General features: G+C 35.2%; 1 protein-coding gene across 6 annotated transcripts in view; it reads left to right on the top strand.

Annotated features, from left to right (window-relative positions):
- The window catches only part of EDIL3 (EGF like repeats and discoidin domains 3), a 447,876-nt gene that overhangs the window by 122,700 nt on the left and 305,739 nt on the right, over positions 1-19,437 (top strand). For all 6 annotated transcript variants that reach the window (XM_024246691.3, XM_054555109.2, XM_054555108.2 and 3 more), the window contains 1 exon segment: positions 9,070-9,198. In XM_024246691.3, coding sequence (XP_024102459.1) covers positions 9,070-9,198 — 129 coding nt within the window.

Raw genomic sequence — 19,437 nt, 5'->3', positions numbered from 1 at the left:
GGTGCTCACTCTGGTCTCTAATTGAAAGTCACTTGCTATCAGAAGGCTTCTTGACTCACAGTTCTGGGTTTGGTGGCCCTCTCTCATGCTTTCTTGGACCTAACAAGCAGTGGTAACTATTTATCAACTTATTTGTGTCTTTTTTTGAGAGTCTGAGAACAGGAATTTGTCTATCATGGGCCCTATAATATGTGCAGTAATTATGATTTAGTGGCAGATAGATGGGCTTCAGTAAATATTAACTAATGATTGGATGGATATTCTTCATAGGTAGAAATAACATAGTCAAAAATGCCTGGGGCCAGGGGCGCGGTGGCTCACACCTATAATCCTAGCACTTTGGGAGGCCAAGGCGGGCAGATTGTCTGAGCTCAGGAGTTCAAGACCAGTCTGTACAACACAGTGAAACCCCATATCTACTAAACTACAAAAAATTAGCTGGGCATAAAGGCACATGCCTGTAATCCCAGCTAGTCAGGAGGCTGAGGCATGAGAATTGCCTAACCTGGGAGGCGGAGGTTGCAGTGAGCCAAGATCATACTAGTGCACTCTAGCTTGGGTGACAGAGTGAGACTTCATCTCAAAAAAAAAAAAAAAAAAAAAAAACCTTGGGAATTGTAGTTTATGGTTGAATTTCCTGGTTATTTACAAAATTTTTGCTACTTATTTTGTAAGGATTACATGTTTGTGGGGAATGCATGTTAATATTAAATAGTAGCTATTCTGTTTTTCCTAACATAGTGAGTGCCCTTATTTGTGATTTGCTGATTGTAGTTAAGATTTTTCTTAACTCAGTGAATTAACAAAGAAATCTAGTCACAGAAATACCTTCCTCATTTGCCTTTCTCCCAATTAAAAGCAGGAAAATACAAACTAACTTCCAAACTTCCTCTTCCCTCCTTCCTTTTCTTCCTTGGTTTTTCCTATTCCTTTTTCCTTCTTCTTGAATAAATTGAGATGTTCGGATTAGCTTTAAGAAAATATGGAGGGCTGGGAACCACCCCCAGAGATTCTGATTTAACTGGACTGGGCATAAGATATTTGAAAAGCCTCCCCCGGCCCCGCGATTTTAATATGCAGTAAAGTCTGAGAACCACTGGATTAGATAATTTCGAATATCCTTTTCAATTCTAGAAACTGTAGGTTCTTTTATTTTAAGGGACTCTCCAGAGTGTTTTAAACTAAAAAATATGCAAAAAGATTTTGTTTTTCAAAATGTTAGAGCCCAAAACATTTTTGTCTTTTTATCCAGTAGACCTTGATTGAAGCCTTATGTCATCAGCTGTGAAATTCAAATAGTCAACACTGAACAGCAGATTTTCTCCTTATTTTCTTCAGCCCAATATGCCCTTAGCATTTGAAAACCTAGCTAAAAAAAAAAAGTCTTAAAAATAGTGAGGCAAACCACTGGATAACATCTAAGAGATGTCCTGCTTTAAATTAGCATTAATGTGGTTTTGAGTGAGTCTAAGTCTAAGAGGTTTATTTGTTCATTTATTTGATTTTTGTCTTCTGTGGTTATTTTTGGACTCTGTGGACACTGAGGTGGAGAAATGGATGGTCTTTTATTGCAAGGATGTCTAATGGTTTACCAGTAAAATGGCAGATTCTATCAATGAAGATATAATTATTCCTGTTGACATTTGTATCTTATTTCCTTCTCTATACTTCCAAATTGCAAGGTGGTCTGCAATAATAACTAGAATTTACTTTTAAAGTACATATGAAGGAACAAATCAGATTGCACCTTCTTAACAATTTATTTGAAATTCAAATTGGCCACATTCATAAGCTTTAATTGTGAGAAAAGGCTTTAAATCAAAACCTATGCATCAAACTCGTTAGAATGTTCAACAAGTGAAATATCAATATTCAACACAAATTGGTCTCTAAAGAGGCACAAAAGCAAATTGTGAGGCTATTGTTGATTTTTAAAAATGACATTTATTTAGTTCCACACAATTTCACAGGTAGTAAGTCATAAGGGTGCTAACATTTTCTGTGAGTTTTACCAATTTGAGTATGCAAATTCTCATGAACTTTATCTAATTTTAACTAGAATTATTACTCACTTGTGTACTAGAGTTGGCTCATTTTGTCAAATATTCTGTTTATAGATTGGTTCAAAACTCTCACTTCTACAATAGAAGGCAAAACCTTTATTTTGTTTCAGTTTTTAAGTGAAATGATAGTACAGTTCAAGAGGAAAGCAATAGATTGAAGATGAGATTGTAATGCACAGAGCTGCATTGTCACAGATGCAAAACAAGAATTTAAATTGTCTCTGCATTTTACTTTTCCATGTGTAAGTATGTATTGCAATGTCCTTCACATTTAGTTTGTTGAGATATTGAAGAAATTCAATAATGTCTTGTGTTAGTGAGGTAACATTCTATGGTGATATATTACTACTTTTTTGCTTTCACTTCTATATCTGTATACAAATTTGTTTACAGAAATGGAGAGAGGGTAGGGATGATGGTGCAGACATATTCTAGGTGGCTGCCAGCACTTTGAAAAGAGCAGAGAAAATGGAGAAGCATGCATTCATCTAAATAAATTATTAGGATATTTATATAACTCTGTCAATACATAAATACATTAACAGTACTATGTAAATACATTAATATGTAAGAAAGATTTCAACATGTAAATTCATAAGTACATTAGCCTGCAAATATTAATACAATAGTATATGTTCAGTAGATGTTTACTGCATATAAAGAATAAGCTTAGTAGAATTGCCCTTGATTATCAGGAACACAGAGGATCAAATGTTGGGCTTTAAATTATCTATCAGTTTCTATTAAAAATGTGTTGCTGGCAATAAACATTTATTGAGAGTTTTTCCCCTCTCTTCCTTTCTGTTCCTGAAATCATCTCTGTCTTACCTATCATGAGGGCTGACCACTTCCTGTTCCCTGTGCCTAGAATGCTCTTCCTTAGGCTTTAACACCACTGATTCTAGTTTATCCTTCAATTTGCAGCTCATGTGAAGGCCTTGCTTCACTGTCTGTCATAAATAACCAGTTTTATTTGCTGTTTTTCTCATCAGCCTGTTTCTCCGTCCTCTCATGGCTTTTATTACAGTGAGTGCTACCTTATTTATTTGTGGCATATGAATATGTGATAAATGATTCAGTAATTCTCTGATATCTGTACTGGAGACAAACACTAACATATAAAGAAACCTGAACACATAAACAGTCCAAGAGTTGAATTATCAGTGAACAAAATCAGCTGTCCTTTCTACCTGATTCTCAGTAGTACCAACATAGAATTTTCTTCTTTGTATGGCATGAGAAGTTGTATAATTATATACTAAGCTCACAGAAAAATGCACAACCACAATCATAAAGGTACCTATTTTAGGCTATTCGATTTTTTTAACCATTGTCTTCTGCAATACCAAATAGTATTTATAGGTGCTCACACACTTTGCTGTTGAGGTTAAAAGGTCATGGATTGCAAATGGGTAATGAAGTAAAATAAGATAGTCCCTAAATCACCTTGAACATGAGGTGACTGGCAACAGGTCGGAGGTCAGTGAGAAGAATGAAGCCAACGTTGATTTCATGCAGAATCATGCAGTCCGATCAGAACTCTGGAGAGTGAGTGGAAAGAGCAGGCAAATAGTAAGTTAAATTTAGCCTGCAATGTTTTCTTGCCCCTGGGAAAAATAATTGCTTTATTCTGTTGCCAAAAGGCAAATTGACATCAGCTTAATTTGCCTGAATCTGCCATAAACTGCAGATGGAACCATAAAACATGGTTAGAATCAAATTAAACACATCTGTCCTAATCTAAAGCAGGTGAGGCCAGCCGGCCAAGAAACATCAAAGTATAATGCTACACACATTACAATATGCAGAAGTATATTTTAGGAGCCTGCTGACAGTAGGATAAAGAACCATGAAATCTTGTATTGCCCTGTTTTCCTTTCCTTAGCCTAATCTCTTCTACTGGTTGTCATTGCGGTTTTAAAAGACTTTACCAGACCGGGCGTGGTGGCTCACGCCTGTAGTCTCAGCACTTTGGGTGGCCAAGGCAGGCAGATCACGAGGTCAGGAGATCGAGACCATCCTGGCTAACATGGTGAAACCCCATCTCTACTAAAAATACAAAAAATTAGCTGGGTGTGGTGGCGGGCGACTGTAGTCCCAGGTACTCTGGAGGCTGAGACAGGAGAATAGCATGAACCTGGGAGACAGAGCTGGCAGTGAGCTGAGATTGCACCACTGCACAAAGCAAGACTCCGTCTCAAAAAAAAAAAAAAAAAAAAAAAGATTCTACCAACATATCCACTGGGAAACAAACAGAAAACAATTATTGATTTAAAATCTAGGAACCTATTGCATTTTAGTCAGAATTTCTTACCTGAGGTGCTACTGCCTTGGATAAACTAACACTACAGAGGATCAGAAATCCCTACCGTGTATTTTAATTAGATGTGAAATTCTAGCCGAGAGAGTTTGTTTTCACTTAAGGTATCAACCCACATCTGTACTAACCACTCAGATTATGGCTGTATAGAGGAAATAGCCTGAGATATGATGGTTTTGACCTAAGTAACCATGTAACTCATTCAAATCAGGACAGTTTTGAGAGTGAGAGGGGATTGTGGGTACCCGTGGAGGTGCACGGCTCTAATCCTTCTTTAAGAAAGAATGTGCTGTCCAGCTGCAAGTATGTAGTTAGCTGACAGCCTCCTGCAGAACTTTCAGGACCCTACTTGAGCCTTAGGCCTTCACTCTACCTGGATTGCCCTAGTGCCTGTCATTCCTGACCTAGGGGAATTCCTTCCAACAATAATCTTTGCTCTGGAGCTCCCTGTGTGATTGACTAAGACTTTCTCAAATCTGCATTATAGACTGAGGCTCTCCCTGGTCAATCCTGCCCCGACCATCCCCACCCTCATGTCTTTCATTTATTTTTATTGGTGTCATACCTATATCGCAAGTTGAAGCTTTTCCTGCTCATTTCTGCTTCCTCCTCATTTTGTCATTCGCAGACATTACTTCTCAATAAACTTGTTACGCTCTTAACTTCATCTTAGCATCTCCTTCTTGGAGAACCCATCTGATTAAAGCATGCTACTAATCATTATGTATAGAGAAACAGATTTTAAACAAAATCTATAATAACCCTAATTATGTTTGTTGTTTATCCTCTACTTTGTCCAAGATCAAAACTTTGATTTCTGTTGCCACTATCCACCCAACACAGTGGCAGTGGGGCCCTTATTAATTTCAGAAAGACTTTGACATGGTAGACCCCAGTTTAATAAACCGAACATTTATACCAGGCTACAATGGGCCAAGCATTAACTTCTTTCTTTTATGAAGAATCTTATATCTTTTCCTCACTTATTTGTTGGTATGCCTAAGAACCTCTCCTCTCTTCGTTTCTCTTTGCTCTCATCCCCTCCACTCCCTTCCCCTGCCCTCCCTTAATAGACTCAGTGAAATGTAGTATTAACGTTCATACTTAACAACCCATGTTTAAGCAGAGGCTCTTTAATTCTACATCTACTTATATAATAGCTTAATCGGACATTTTCATTTTAGATCTTCCGCAGACTTTTCAAATACAATAATCCCTTTAAAACTAAATCCATTATATTTCCTTATAAAGGATGGCTACTCGATCATCCAGGCAAGAGCTCTGGAAATCAACCCAAATTTCTTGCTCTTCCTCAACCCCTGGATCAATTTGGTCAAAATGTCATCTTGATTCTACCTTGTATATGTTTCTCAAATCTATTACCACTTTTCTCCCTTTCAAAAGATAGTATGCTAATGATGGAAATAAGATGAAAATTTTAAGTGTATTAGAAATGTGTTTCCATAAGCAAAAAAGAAGAACAGAAATTACAAGGAGAAGAGAGAAAAACATGTCAGCTTAACAACAGTTGGCATCTCTAAGATGTAATGAGACTTGAACAGATAGTCCTGTCTCATTTTGACCACAGAAACATGATATGACTGACCCACATGCCTGGTAGAAAATTGACTCGATTTAGCATTATCATCTAGAGAGGGCAGCACCGGGGCCATGAAAGGTTTCTTAAGGCACCAGAAAGGATTCTTAAGGTACTCTCCATAATAATGGGATAATCAAAGGGACCTTCTTTGGCCCTGGGTATATCAGGACTGTAGGCCTACCTCGGTTACTATCTGATGCAAGAACTTGGTTATAGGACAGAGTGGGCTCTGAAAGAAGGGTTCTTATTTTTAGGTAAATATGTAAATATGAGACTGTATCCTTACACTGATTACTCCACATAGGTGGGTGAGTCTTGATTTGGGGGAACTTTTATTCTTGTTTCATTACCTAGTATTTATTAACTAGATTTGATATTACATGATGCCTCCTTTGATTTCCCTGTCTGTAGCCACTTCTATGAAGGGTCAAGAGAATCTTCATCATTTTTTTTGAGACTACTTCAAATGATAAATGCATTTTCCTTTTTCCCTCAGCCCAACCTCCTCCATCTGATTCAACACATTGCTGCCTTAGTGATTCTTCCAAAGCACAAATGTGGTGATATACTTTCCCATATTTCAAGTTATTTTATAATTTTCCAGTGCTTAAAGATAAACTCCAAAATTTTTGGCACAGCATACAAGACTTTGATTCATATGGCCTTCCTCCTTTTGGACCTCATCATTTTCTATTTCTAATACATATTTTTATTCTAGCTACAGTGGCCTACCTGAAGTTCCTGGAATGAGACATGATCTTTTTCCTTTAAGTGTGTTATTCCCTTTGCCTGGAATATTAAGCATATGCTCTCTCCTCTTCATCACCTGATAGCACTGAATCTCCTTAAAAGTCTCCACTGGTCCCACAGTTTGGATCATGTATACCAATTGCAGGTGTTACTACTGTGTAGTATAATTGTAATTGTTCCTGCATTTTTATCTCTCCCACTAAGCTCCATAGTCTGTTATTTAGTTTGGTATATATGGCACTTACCTCAGTGCCTGCCTACCATGCAATAGGTACTCAAGGAATAGAAGGACAGATAGACAAATTGATAGACAAATGGAAGGATAGCTAGCTAGCTATATGTGTGGATGGATAAATGGAGAGATAGATAGATAGATAGATAGATAGATAGATAGATAGATAGATAGATAGATGGATAGATGGATGATAGGTATATAAATGATAGCAAGTCTACTGAGGTATCTTTATCAATCATCAATCACCCCATTCAAAATGCTGCCAGGATTGTCTTCTTAATTTAGATCTGACCATGTCCAACCTTTAAAATACATGTTAAAAATGTTAAACACTCTCTCATTGATTCCTTATCTTAAAAATTACAATGTCACTTTTTCAGTCTCCCTGATCTAATATATTTATACTTTCTTAGCCATTCCAGATTAAATACTCCATGGTCCAGCCACGCTAAATTCTTTGGTATTCCCCAAACATTAATTCATTCATTTTATGACTCTCTTTTCTAAGATCTGCTCCAGCGCTTATGTACTGTTTTAATCTATCATCTTAGTGTGGCTAATGACTTGGTTTATATTTGACAGAAATCATAACCTGAATTTTCATTTTTCAAATATTTTTAAAGTGCTTCATCTGGAAAAGAGTTTAAATAATTCTCATGTGAAAAACCTTACAGAGAATGACGTAACTAAGAAATACAAACTAGTAGGAAGTTGGTGCCCAGATGCTTTTTTATTTTGAAAAGTCCCATACTCATTGAGTCCAGGAGGTGGCAGTTTCACCTACAAAGCTCCCTTTAAAACTGTATGTGTTTTTGTGCATCTGATTCAAATCCTGTGTGCGATAAAGCCACACCCATGATTCTGTCTGAAGCCTGCTTTTTACTCCAGACTTAATCAGTGCTACTTTGGGTATGTCAGCCTTCTCAGGGACAATCCTTAAGGTCTCTAGAAGCCCTTTTATTTAGCTGAGAAGATCTTTCAGGCTTCACCTGAATTATTTGAAATGTTTTCACATGAAGGTTTGTAGCCACATCCATGATTTGATATTTATGTTGGGCCATGTCTTTCTGGCATTCGATAATTTACCACTTTGAGAGGTGGAAGTTTAGAAACAATTGTGTTTTCTAACACAAGTCCTGGTCCTTGTATACTACTTCCCTTTACTTTCAAACGGACTGGTTCTTTATTTAGCTCATCTCTTTATTGTAGCACCTTATCATATGCAGGCAGTTAAGAGCCAACTGATGCTTTAACAGTCTGCCCGGAAATCTCCTCACTCATATGAAAAGTTCATCGCATACATATTCTACCTCCCCAGTTACCTCAGATGACAGCTTTATCAATTGTTACTCGCTACATAAAATGGGTAGCCATTTTTCTAGCTTTTCGTGGCCATGACTGCTTTTCCAGATACTGTCTGCCACCCATTGCCACAGCCAAGGCCAAGTATTGTGGGGTTTCTGTTATGTCATAAGTTATTTCTCTGTAGCAGTTTCTCTTTCTTTTCCTGCCACATTTCTTTCACCCATCTCCAGTAAGCTAGCCTGAATTCATTCACATGGCGATCGCAGCACTCCAAGAGAGGAAGTAGATGTCTTCAAGTGCTTTTCAAATCTCTGTTGTCTTCAAGTCTGTTAACGACCTGCTACTGGTCAAAGCAAGTCACATTGACAAGCCCAGATTCTAGGGATCCAGAAATAAACTCCTGTCCTTTAAAGAGTTAAAGAGTAAACTGTGTGGATATAAAGAAGGTATTTATTAGAGTAATTAATGACACCAGTCTATTACAGATATTTAGGTTAATATTTATTAACCAATTAGACAACATTCTCTTTACATATTATGAAGGAACTCTGAACTGAACCAATAGCTTTCAGAGGCAGTGTTTGAATTATGCAGTTTAATTTTTACCATGTTATATAGTATTTTTTTTGAGTACATGGTTTGAAATGAGTCTTGCAAATCTTGTGTGTGAATCTTATGTGTGAATATTACCCTGACTTTTGACTTTGCCAAGGGAACATCCATAGCAAAGTAAACTAGTATGTTTCAATGCGAAGACAAAAAAAAAAAATGTCAATTTCGTTTTTTTATGCCTTAGGTGATATTTGTGATCCCAATCCATGTGAAAATGGAGGTATCTGTTTGCCAGGATTGGCTGATGGTTCCTTTTCCTGTGAGTGTCCAGATGGCTTCACAGACCCCAACTGTTCTAGTGTTGTGGAGGTTGGTAAGTGCAAAATTTAAGCATTTCAGTAGTTATCTTTTTGTTTCCATGAATAACTGGCAGTTTGGCTGTGGTGCATTATGGAGATTAGTTATAAAATTGCTGTATGTTGCTGATTAGTTTACTTTTGTGTGGGATTCTCAGTTTTATCATTTCCACTTTATATTGAAATTATATTAATTGTGTTCTTTAAGTTTTAAAATATTTTTAGTAATTAACAATAAATTTAAAGACATTACAAATAATACATAAATATAACATTTCTTATATTTCTAGTATTAATATAAATTTAACATTTTATTCTCAAATAAAATACATAACTCCAAAGTCAATTTATTCAAGTTAAATTATCACTGTAAATAAAACAGAATGTTTTTAGGGACTTCGAATATCCATCAGCATTTTGTAGCTGTTCTAATCATTACTTTTCTTAGGTGATAAATATATTTTATATTTCTAAGCATATAAAGAAGAGGATATTCCAGATGCAGTGCTCTTCAAAGTTTTCTAAAAAATTTGCTCTGCAAAAATTAATGTGTCATTGGTTACATTCAAATAGTTTTTTAAAAAATCTGCAAAATATGTATACTTACGGATTTAGAGTAACTTCTGTAATTTCCAAATAGGTCTCCATTAAGGAAATAGCTGTACTTTAAAATAATTTAACACCATGTAAACTTGTGCAGAGATTTTCTCTCTGACTAAAGAGAGAAATAATTTTCAAAGTTAATACCACAGGTAAGTTTGAAAAAAATTTATATTTTTCGCATTAGTACCACGAAGAGTACAAGAAGGAATATATCTGTTCATTATAGGAAACCAAACATGTTTTGTCAACCTGCGTAAACCTTAGAGAAACAGGACACTTCAATGACTTTGGGGAAATAGTTCTGAAAAAGAAAAGTAATAGCGTCCAGGGATCAGTTTGAATTACCCATCATTGCACCCAGTGCACCTAACTTAATTACCTTATGCATAGTAAAAATCCAGTAACTATTGGTTGAATGAAAGAAGGAATAATTAAATAAAACCATTAATTTACCATCTTTGGCCATTAGTTACTGGATTGTAGTGTGCTTTTTTTTTAATGAATTTTCCTTATTTTTTATATTGCATTATGAATATATGTTATCCAAAGAAGTTAATTATATTATTGCTGAAAGGTACTTTGTTCATTTAATTCATCTTCAAAGATAATTCTCTTTTAATGCTTTTATTAAGTCACTGATAGTTTAGGAGGTTTGACACAGTGCCATCGAAATAAAACTGTTGTAATCACTTTGACCCAGGCTTCAAATAGGTACATTTGAGTTTCAGAGTTTAATGTGAGAATCATATCCTCAGGAAAGTCTGTATAGCTAAAGAAAATTAGAGTCATAAATACCCCTAATAGAAATGTATGAATAGAATAAAATTTTAGTGTTGTATTTTAAGCCCAACAACCCCAAATTGGCAGTGCCTTTGAGTTGTATAATAGTATATAATATTTTTGGCACTATTTGAAAGATCCAAATCTGGAATCAGAGAAACAAATGTAGGTAAATGATTAAGAAATCAGTATCTTAGCAGGATCTTTTTTTTTTTTTTTTTTTTTGAGACGGAGTCTCACTCTGTCGCCCACGCTGGGGTGCGCTGGCAAGATCTCAGCTCCTCCGGAGAAGCTGGGACTACAGGCGCCTGCCGGCACGCCCGGCTAATTTCTTTTTGTATTTTTAGTACAGACGGGGTTTCACTGTGTTAGCCAGAATGGTCTCGATTTCCTGACCTCATGATCCACCCACCTCGGCCTCCCAAAGTGTTGGGATTACAGGCGTGAGCCACCGCGCCCGGCCAGCCGAATTTTAAAGTAAATACTTGTGTACTTTTGGGCTATACTTTTAAATATTAATTCAACATTCACCATTTTGTCCGAAGACTGATACTATGGGCAGCAACACTTTAAAAACTAAGCACGCTGCCATATCCCCCCTAGTTCAGTGTGACTTTGGGAAATTAAACGCTTGTAGAATTAAATTCTACTCAGATTCAATATTATATATTAGTATACATCTCTGATACTCAGAAATTGGATAGTTATACTGTATTATTTTAAGCTATATTTTTAAATTATACATTTCATACAACCCTATTCTTCTCTGGGCTGTATTTAGGACTTTTTGGAAAAAATGTATTTAGTTGGTATTTGTTTGATCTTTTAGTATAGGATATTAGTTACACCATGTACTGGTGTTCATGTACTGGTGTTCTAACATTAAAATACTAGGAAAAAACTTTCCTAAAGTCTTAAAGTGTTCACAGTTTCTTGAGTACAACTTTCCTATATTATGAAATAATTTTTATAAAGGATCAGAAAATAATGAGAAATCAAGCACAATTTTCAAGTTCAATACCTATTTATGACAGAAATGTTACCCTATTTGCCTTTCTACTGCTTTTTCTTAGCTTCATATTTTCTTGCATATGAAAGGTGTACTAAATATTGATTGAATAGTAATACTTGGTAGTAATGCCTTTAATATCTAACTTACCTTGGGTCTTTTCATATTTTTAAAACTAATATTGGGATCAAATATTTCAAACATTAGATTACTAAAGACCATCCTGCGTTTTTGTTTAGAAAAAAAAAAGGTCAGGCGCGGTGGCTCACGCCGGTCGGTAATCCCAGCACTTTGGAAGGCCGAGGCGGGCGGATCACGAGGTCAGGAGTTTGAGACCAGCCTGGCCAACATAGTGAAATCCTGTCTCTACCAAATATACAAAAATTAACCGGGCACGATAACAGGTTCCTGTAGTCCCAGCTACTAGGGAGGCTGAGGAAGGAGAATCACTTGAACCCAGGAGGCAGAGGTTGCAGTGAGCTGAGATTGTGCCACTGCATTCCAGCCTAGGTGACAGAGAGAGACTCCATCTCAAATAAATAAATAAATATATAAATAAAAATAAAAATAAATGGCTTGGCCAAGGCTTTTTTGTTATTGTTCTCCTGTTGTTATCTAGCACCAATGCAGGAAACAGAGTGTATTGGAATTTAAAAAACAAACAAACAAAAAACACATGTGGGTATTTTGAGGTAATATCTTAAAAGACAAAAAATATTTGAGCTGTCACTAGTCTGTATTTTTCCTTACATATTAGTTACCACAAAGATAGAGATGTGTGTAAGGTTTCTTCTATCCATTTCAGACCATATGAATTTTGAGCCATATGTATTATGAAATTCTGAGTCTTTTTATTTTTAATTTCCGAAGGAAAGAAAATAATCTCGTTTATATTTGCTTAGAAAAAGTTGTTTTTTGATCCCAGTTTTTAAAATTATGTTTACCCTGTTTATTCTACAGTCAGACACATAGTCTTTTCATTGCAGTTCATCTGGAAAGGAGAATTTCAAATGCGTGCATAGAGAAAACCATTTCATGATTTTACCTCAAACCTTACTACTTTGCAGTAGCTTTGTTTCAGGTTATTGATACTTATTTCAAGAGATCCTCATCCAGTTTTGTACTTTTATTCTTCCCTCACAAAGCATATAATGTCAGATAAGCACAAAACACTTAACAACATTTGCAATCAATACTCACATCACTTGCATTCCTGTGTTATGTAGGATAGTTTGGCAAAATTGACTTTCTCAGATTTGTGAACTTCCTTCACTAGACAACATTGCTTTTCTTTGGACATTTTTTGATATTTCTGCATACTGCATTCTCATTCTTTCTCTCTCTCTCTGCCTCTCTGTATCCCCACACACACCTACACAACTCAATGTGCTCAGTCTCTTAGAGTTATTAAGATTCACTTCTGATATCTGAAAATGGCAGTAGGAAAACTTATCTTCAAACAAAGCAAAGAAAAAGCCCTTGTTTTAAATTCTTGAATTCAAAGGCATTACCCAGATTAACCAGTGTTTGCACAGATGTGCACTGAATGCTGCCTCCCTCTCCAGAGGATTTGTGGACAGACCACCTTGTGGCTAAACCCCAAATTGCTTCCCAGTTACTCACTCACATTCCTGGATGGCACTGTGTAATTGGGAGCTATATTATGACACATTCATTTCATGCAGAAATTTTCTATTATCTCTCTCTCTATATATATATATAAATGTTCTGTTATCTCTGACCAGTCTGGCCATATATACATACACATATATGTCTATATATATATGTGTATGTATATATGGCCAGACTGGTCTCCAACTGCTGACCTCAGGTGATCCACCCACCTTGGCTCCCAAAGTGCTGGGATTGCAGGCATGAGCCTGGCCTATCAGTATATATTGTACAGTTCATAAATGGAAATCTTGAGAATTTTTAAATTGTACAAGTTCTGTGGCGTAATTGTCCTATGTGTGTTATCAGAATAATCCATTAAACTAGTAAAAAGTATAAACTTTTACAACTCAAATACATAGTATATTAATGTAATCAAAGGGAAAAAATAAGTGACTTTTTTTAAACAAATAAAATCTTAGTTTTCATTTATTTTCAAACAAATATTTATTGAGTGTTTACTAAGTAATAGTTACTTGAATGGTGGAGGGGCAATGATAAACAAGTTGCTGTTTAGATGATGAGACAAATAGACAGAAAGATGGAGATAGATAGATAATAGAAAAATAGATGATCGATAGATAGATAGATAGATAGATAGATAGATAGATATGTTGTTATGTGTTGTGATACAAGTACCTGGAGCCATAAAAATATAAAGCAGATGCCTTGCCTTAAGCTAAGTGTAAAGGAATACATGCCAACCTGAAAAAGTTACATCTAGACATAAAACTAAAATATAATTTCAATCTATTGCAGACTAAAAACAACAGCAAACAACAAAACCTATTCCAGACAGAGAAAATAGTGTGTAGAATAACCAGGAGATTAAAAAAGAAGTATAATGTCACAAACTGAAAGAAGTTAAATGTGGCTAGGACTTAGAGAGAAGGGACATGGTGGCCAGCACTGCCTCTGAGGATGGTGACAAGTGGCAGATACTCTAGAGTTTGGTACGGTGTTTAAAAATATTTTGACTTTTTACTAAGAACAACAGAGAGATTTTGTATTTCTGTTGGTGCAATATGGAAAACAAATTACAGCAAAATACAGCACGGGGAAAATTTGAATGCAATTGCAGCAGATGAGGCTAGACATGATGATCTTGGCTTGGGTCAGTGTGGTAACTAACAGGATGAAGACGAGAGAATCACTGAGTATTTAGATGATACCATAGACAATTATTGGTTATTTATGAGGTATGAAGAAAAAAGAGTTTGGGAGAAACTAAGAGTAAAGAAAGGCATCCCCAGTTTCTGGCCTGAGCAACTGGGTATCATTTACTGAGATATTGTAAATGACAATACACAGGATTGGGAAGCAGAAGGAGAGTTCAGTATTTCACATATTGAATTTGACAAATTTGATAGACATTATCTAAGAAGTCAAGCATAGATGTAGAAGTCATAATTACACAGATGGTTATTGAAGCTTAGGGAATGGATGAGTCTGTCTAGAAACAGAATAATAGCAAAGAATAGAAGAGCTAGACATGGGAAAGAATAGAGGAATTAGAAATACAAAGCGGTTAAGAGGCCATCAATATTTAAGTGACAGGCAGAGAGAGGGAAATCTATAAAGGAGCCAGAGAGGGAGAGCGGTCAGGCAGAAGGAAAACCAGGAAAGTGTGGTGCACAGTAAGTTCAGGATTAACAATGTCTCAAGGAGTGGGTAATCAGCAATGTCAAGTACTGTGGAGCAGTTAAGCAAGATAAGCATTTCCTTTGATTACATGTGATTTATGGATGATCTTGTTGGTTTACGGAAGATCAGTTTTACTGGCGTTGTGGAGAAAGAGCTTGACTGTGGCACATAGAAGAATTTGTAGAAAAAAAATTAAATGGCTAAAACAAACATTTGTCTATTTATTTATTTGCTTACTCATTCATCTATCAAATATTTAAGTATCAGCTATGTGCCACTCTTCCTGGCACTGAGGATATAGCAGTTAAAAAATGGTCTTTGCCATAAATATGTTTAAAATATTGTTAAAATGATCACACAAAACAAAGAATATAAACGTTGGAATTTGGTAGTAATACAAGATTCATTATCACTTGGAAAAAATTAAAAGTATGTGTATTATTGACAGTAGGTCAGTACAGGATAATAGCACCGTATATTATTTTATTTATAATTTCTTTTTATCTTCTCTGTAATTATATTGACTTCTGGCCAGGCTTCTCATTTCCAAATATATATATGTATAGCATATAATGTAAAAAATACATATATATATATATATTCAGGAAAAGTTATTTTATTCTGTTTTATCTTCTCCTATCCTCTTCTACCTATCATATTCCATAGAAACTTATTTCCCTTTGGTAATGATATCCCTTTTCTAATACAAATTCAGATTCTATTAAATTTGTTACCCTCCTATATTGTTCCTCAGCTTTCATTTTATTATGAAAAATTGAATATATTTATCCCAGAAAATAGAGACTGTCATACACATTTTTTAAAAAACTAGAAGTTAACTGTACATTTCACTCTATGAATAGCCATATTCATGTTTATCTTTCAGAAGGCGATCAGTGTCGGAATATCAAGTAGTATAATAGAGTCTGACGCTGTCTGAAAGACTTCTTGTTAGTGTTCATGAAATATCAGAAAGTTAACGAGCCTTAAGTAGCTCTCTTGGGTGGTGTAGGGTTATTTTAAATTTCGAGACTTTGGTTACCAAATGAGGGATTTGGTAAATTTCAGTTAAATTTTTCAGATAGTAGATGAAATTGTGAGTAGTTGTCAGGGTGGTTTATTTTCCCCTGTACTTAAGATTACTTCTTAGACTCATGATTGAATCCATTTTTCTAGAAGTTACCGTAATGAGAGCTATGTTTCACAGACTAAAATACTTTCTCTAAAGCTGCTAGCCAACAGATGATTGCTAAGAAATTTTCCAGTCAACTAGGGTCAAAGGGATTTATTTTCAGTTATGTTTACTTACTTTTCTAATAATAAGAAAGGGTAAATACAAGTTCATACAAACAAATATAATTGTGCAGTTAAGATGACAGATAATTAAGGGAAAGTTTTTGTACTAATTTTGCATATATTATGGAAAAGTAATTATATTTTATATGTGTAAAAATTCTGTAACATACCGTATAAACTCATTAGCTTATTGATGAAAAAATATTTCTGCTTTATTAATAATGACAATGATTAGAATTTGTTAGTTTGAAATTCCAAGCTGTGACAATTATATCTTAACTTTCAGAAAGAAAAAAATGTATAACATCAAAGAACCTTAGATATTATTGAGTACCAAAAGCCACTCTAGCCCAGTCAAAGGACAAAAGCCAGTTTGTGGTAAAGCTTTTATTTGTAAGAAAAGACAATGACCCATTAAGAAATTGATGTATATCATTTAAACCACTGTCCTTTCCTCTAGGAGTATGTCCTTATTAATTGGGAATAACTGCTTTTGTATTTGTATGTATTTTACTGCCTAACAAATAATCACAGAGTTTAATGGATTTATTAAAAAATAATCATATTATCTCAGAAGTGTGTGAGACAGCTAAGTGGATATTCATCTCTGGAACATCTTTTACGTCTTTGCTGCACTCATATCTACGTCTGCAGTCAGCTGGCGCTGGATAGAAGATGGTTAACTGATCTCTACCATTACGTAGTGGCGGCGGCAAAGGTCTCAAGAGTAGTAAGAAAGATTGAGTCCTAAAAAGCACTTTTCAAATCTCGGCTTGCCTCACAGTAGCTAACAACACTTTTGAGGGGAATATATGCAATTTCATTTTACAAATGTGCGGATGCAAGAATGGGAAGAGTTTGTGGCTAGTTTTACAATCTACTGTGGAATGTTAGTTGCTTCTCTTTTTAATTCTATTTTTGAAGAGTTTTATTGGCAAAGCAACAAGTTGATAAACACATAGGTATGTTTGCAGATATTTGTTTTTATGTTATGCACAAATATATGGCCATGATTACACAAATTCTGATCACATTGGCTTTAGCCAAAGCTCTTCAATTATTTTTATAAGGAGTAAAAAGGTAAAATCTCTTAAGGAAAAACTTAGATTTTTTTTTTTTTTTTTACATTTTAGAAAAAATTATTGAAAAAATAGCAAGGTGAAAATTGAAGGTAATATCAAATTGCCCTTTTATTCCTAACCTGAAATCACTTGTGGCACAGCCAAAATGTATAATTCTATACACTTATGAAAATGAAAATTACAAATTCAAAGTGATAGGCCACAGTGGCAAATTTAGCATTAATCTCTGGAAAGATTTTATCTTCCAGCTTTTCCCTTTCATGGAAAAGCAATCTATAGAAGACTCACAAATCACTTATATGATACTATGTAAAATATGCCAAAAATCTTTACAATCTTTCATTCTGTTACTTGATTTCATCTTCTTCATTGATTTTCAACATGAAACCATTTCTTTATTCTAGGAAATTATACCCATTGTAATTTCCTTTAGATTAAGTTATTTGCACCACAAACTATGGTATCCAAATAAAGCAAGTCATTTAAAAAAACATTAACTTTTAAGCAGTTATGACAAAGTGTTGAAATGTTATCATCAGAGAAATCGAGATTTATAATGAAGAGGAAGTGTAATGGACTTATGCTCACTTATTCATAGTAATATAAATTTGGAGTTATTTGATCTGTATAATAGGAAAAGAAAAATACACATGAAGAGAAAAAAAGAGATTGTTATCCTATCAAATATATTTTTTAAATAATGTGATTATATCTCCTTTAATTTTCATTCAAACATTTGATTACTGTAGTAGGCCATAAAACATTTAAAAAAGAGTAAACTAGAACTAGGCATATATAAAGAAGAGTGAAGAGTTTAGTTAATAAAAACTATAAAGAAAGGGACATTCTCTAAAATCAAGACCGTTAAGAGAAGGAATAAGCATTTAATCAAACAAAGCTTAAATAATGTTTTAGAGCATCTACAGCAGCAGTCCCCATCCTCTCTGGTACCAAGGACTGGGTTTCGTGAAAGACAATTTTGCCACAGAAGGTGGGTTGGCATTAGATTCTCATAAGGAGCACGCAACCTACATCCCTTGCATATGCAGTTCACAATAGTTTGTGTTCTTATGAGAATTTAATGCTGCTGCTGATCTGATGGGAGGCGGAGCTCATGCAGTGATGCTCATTCACCTACTGCCTGGTTCATAACAGGCCACGGACTGGTAGGACCCCAATCTAAAGTATGGAACAGGCTTAGGGTAAGTGGACAAAGAAAGCTTGGGGTAAGTGGACAAAGAAAGTAAAGGGCTAATGGATGAATGACACAGCCTTTGCTCTCATTTCTCCTCATACTACTAGTAACACAGAAGATGGAATGAAGAAAAAGATATGATACTTTAAGAATTCATTGAAAATAAATGTTTTGGCCTGGAGTGGTGGCTCATGCCTGTAATCCCAGCACTTTGGGAGACCAAGGCGGGCAGTTCACTTGAGTTCAGGGGTTTAAGACCAGCCTGGCCAACATGGTAAAACCTTATCTCTACTAAAAATACAAAAAAAAAAAAAAAAAAAAAAAAAAAAAAGCCAGCCGTGGTGGTGCACACCTGTAATCCCCGCTTCTCAGGAGGCTGAAATGAGAATCGCTTGAACCTGGGAGGCAGAGGTTGCAGTGAGCTGAGATCATGCCACTGTACTCCAACCTGGCAAAAGAGAGAGACTGCTTCAAACTAACTAAATAAGTAAATAAATACATAAGTGTTTGGATAGGTTGGATTAATTTCTTGAAAATTTTGCAGACTCCTGGTGTAGCATCTAATACAAATCTTATTGGTACTTCCTATGTGCTAGAATCATGCTATTTGATATGAGGAATTACTAGAATAAAGCATAAGGGTTACTGAGATGAAATAGAGGCATGGATTCTTTGTCAAAGAGCTTAAAGTAGAAGTCATTGTTTGTGGAGTTTTGTTTGGCCACCTTCCCTGGAGCCATAGAAAAACTAGGTTACATCTCAAGGTGACTTTGTACTGTAAGACAACTTATTGTTTAACATATATCAAAGTATTTATGTGAAGAAAATTCCATAATCCATATTGCTTAAAGTACATGAGTAACAACTTTTAAATGAGTTATATAATGAGAGTAGAATTCGGCTGAATCATTTCCAGATTATATTTAATTTTGGCCTTTGAGAGTATAAAATTAACCAAGCTATGATTTAAAATAGA

Source organism: Pongo abelii, chromosome 4 (assembly GCF_028885655.2).
Source record: "Pongo abelii isolate AG06213 chromosome 4, NHGRI_mPonAbe1-v2.0_pri, whole genome shotgun sequence".
NCBI lineage: Eukaryota > Metazoa > Chordata > Mammalia > Primates > Hominidae > Pongo > Pongo abelii.
This window is presented reverse-complemented; position numbering and strand designations above follow the sequence as displayed.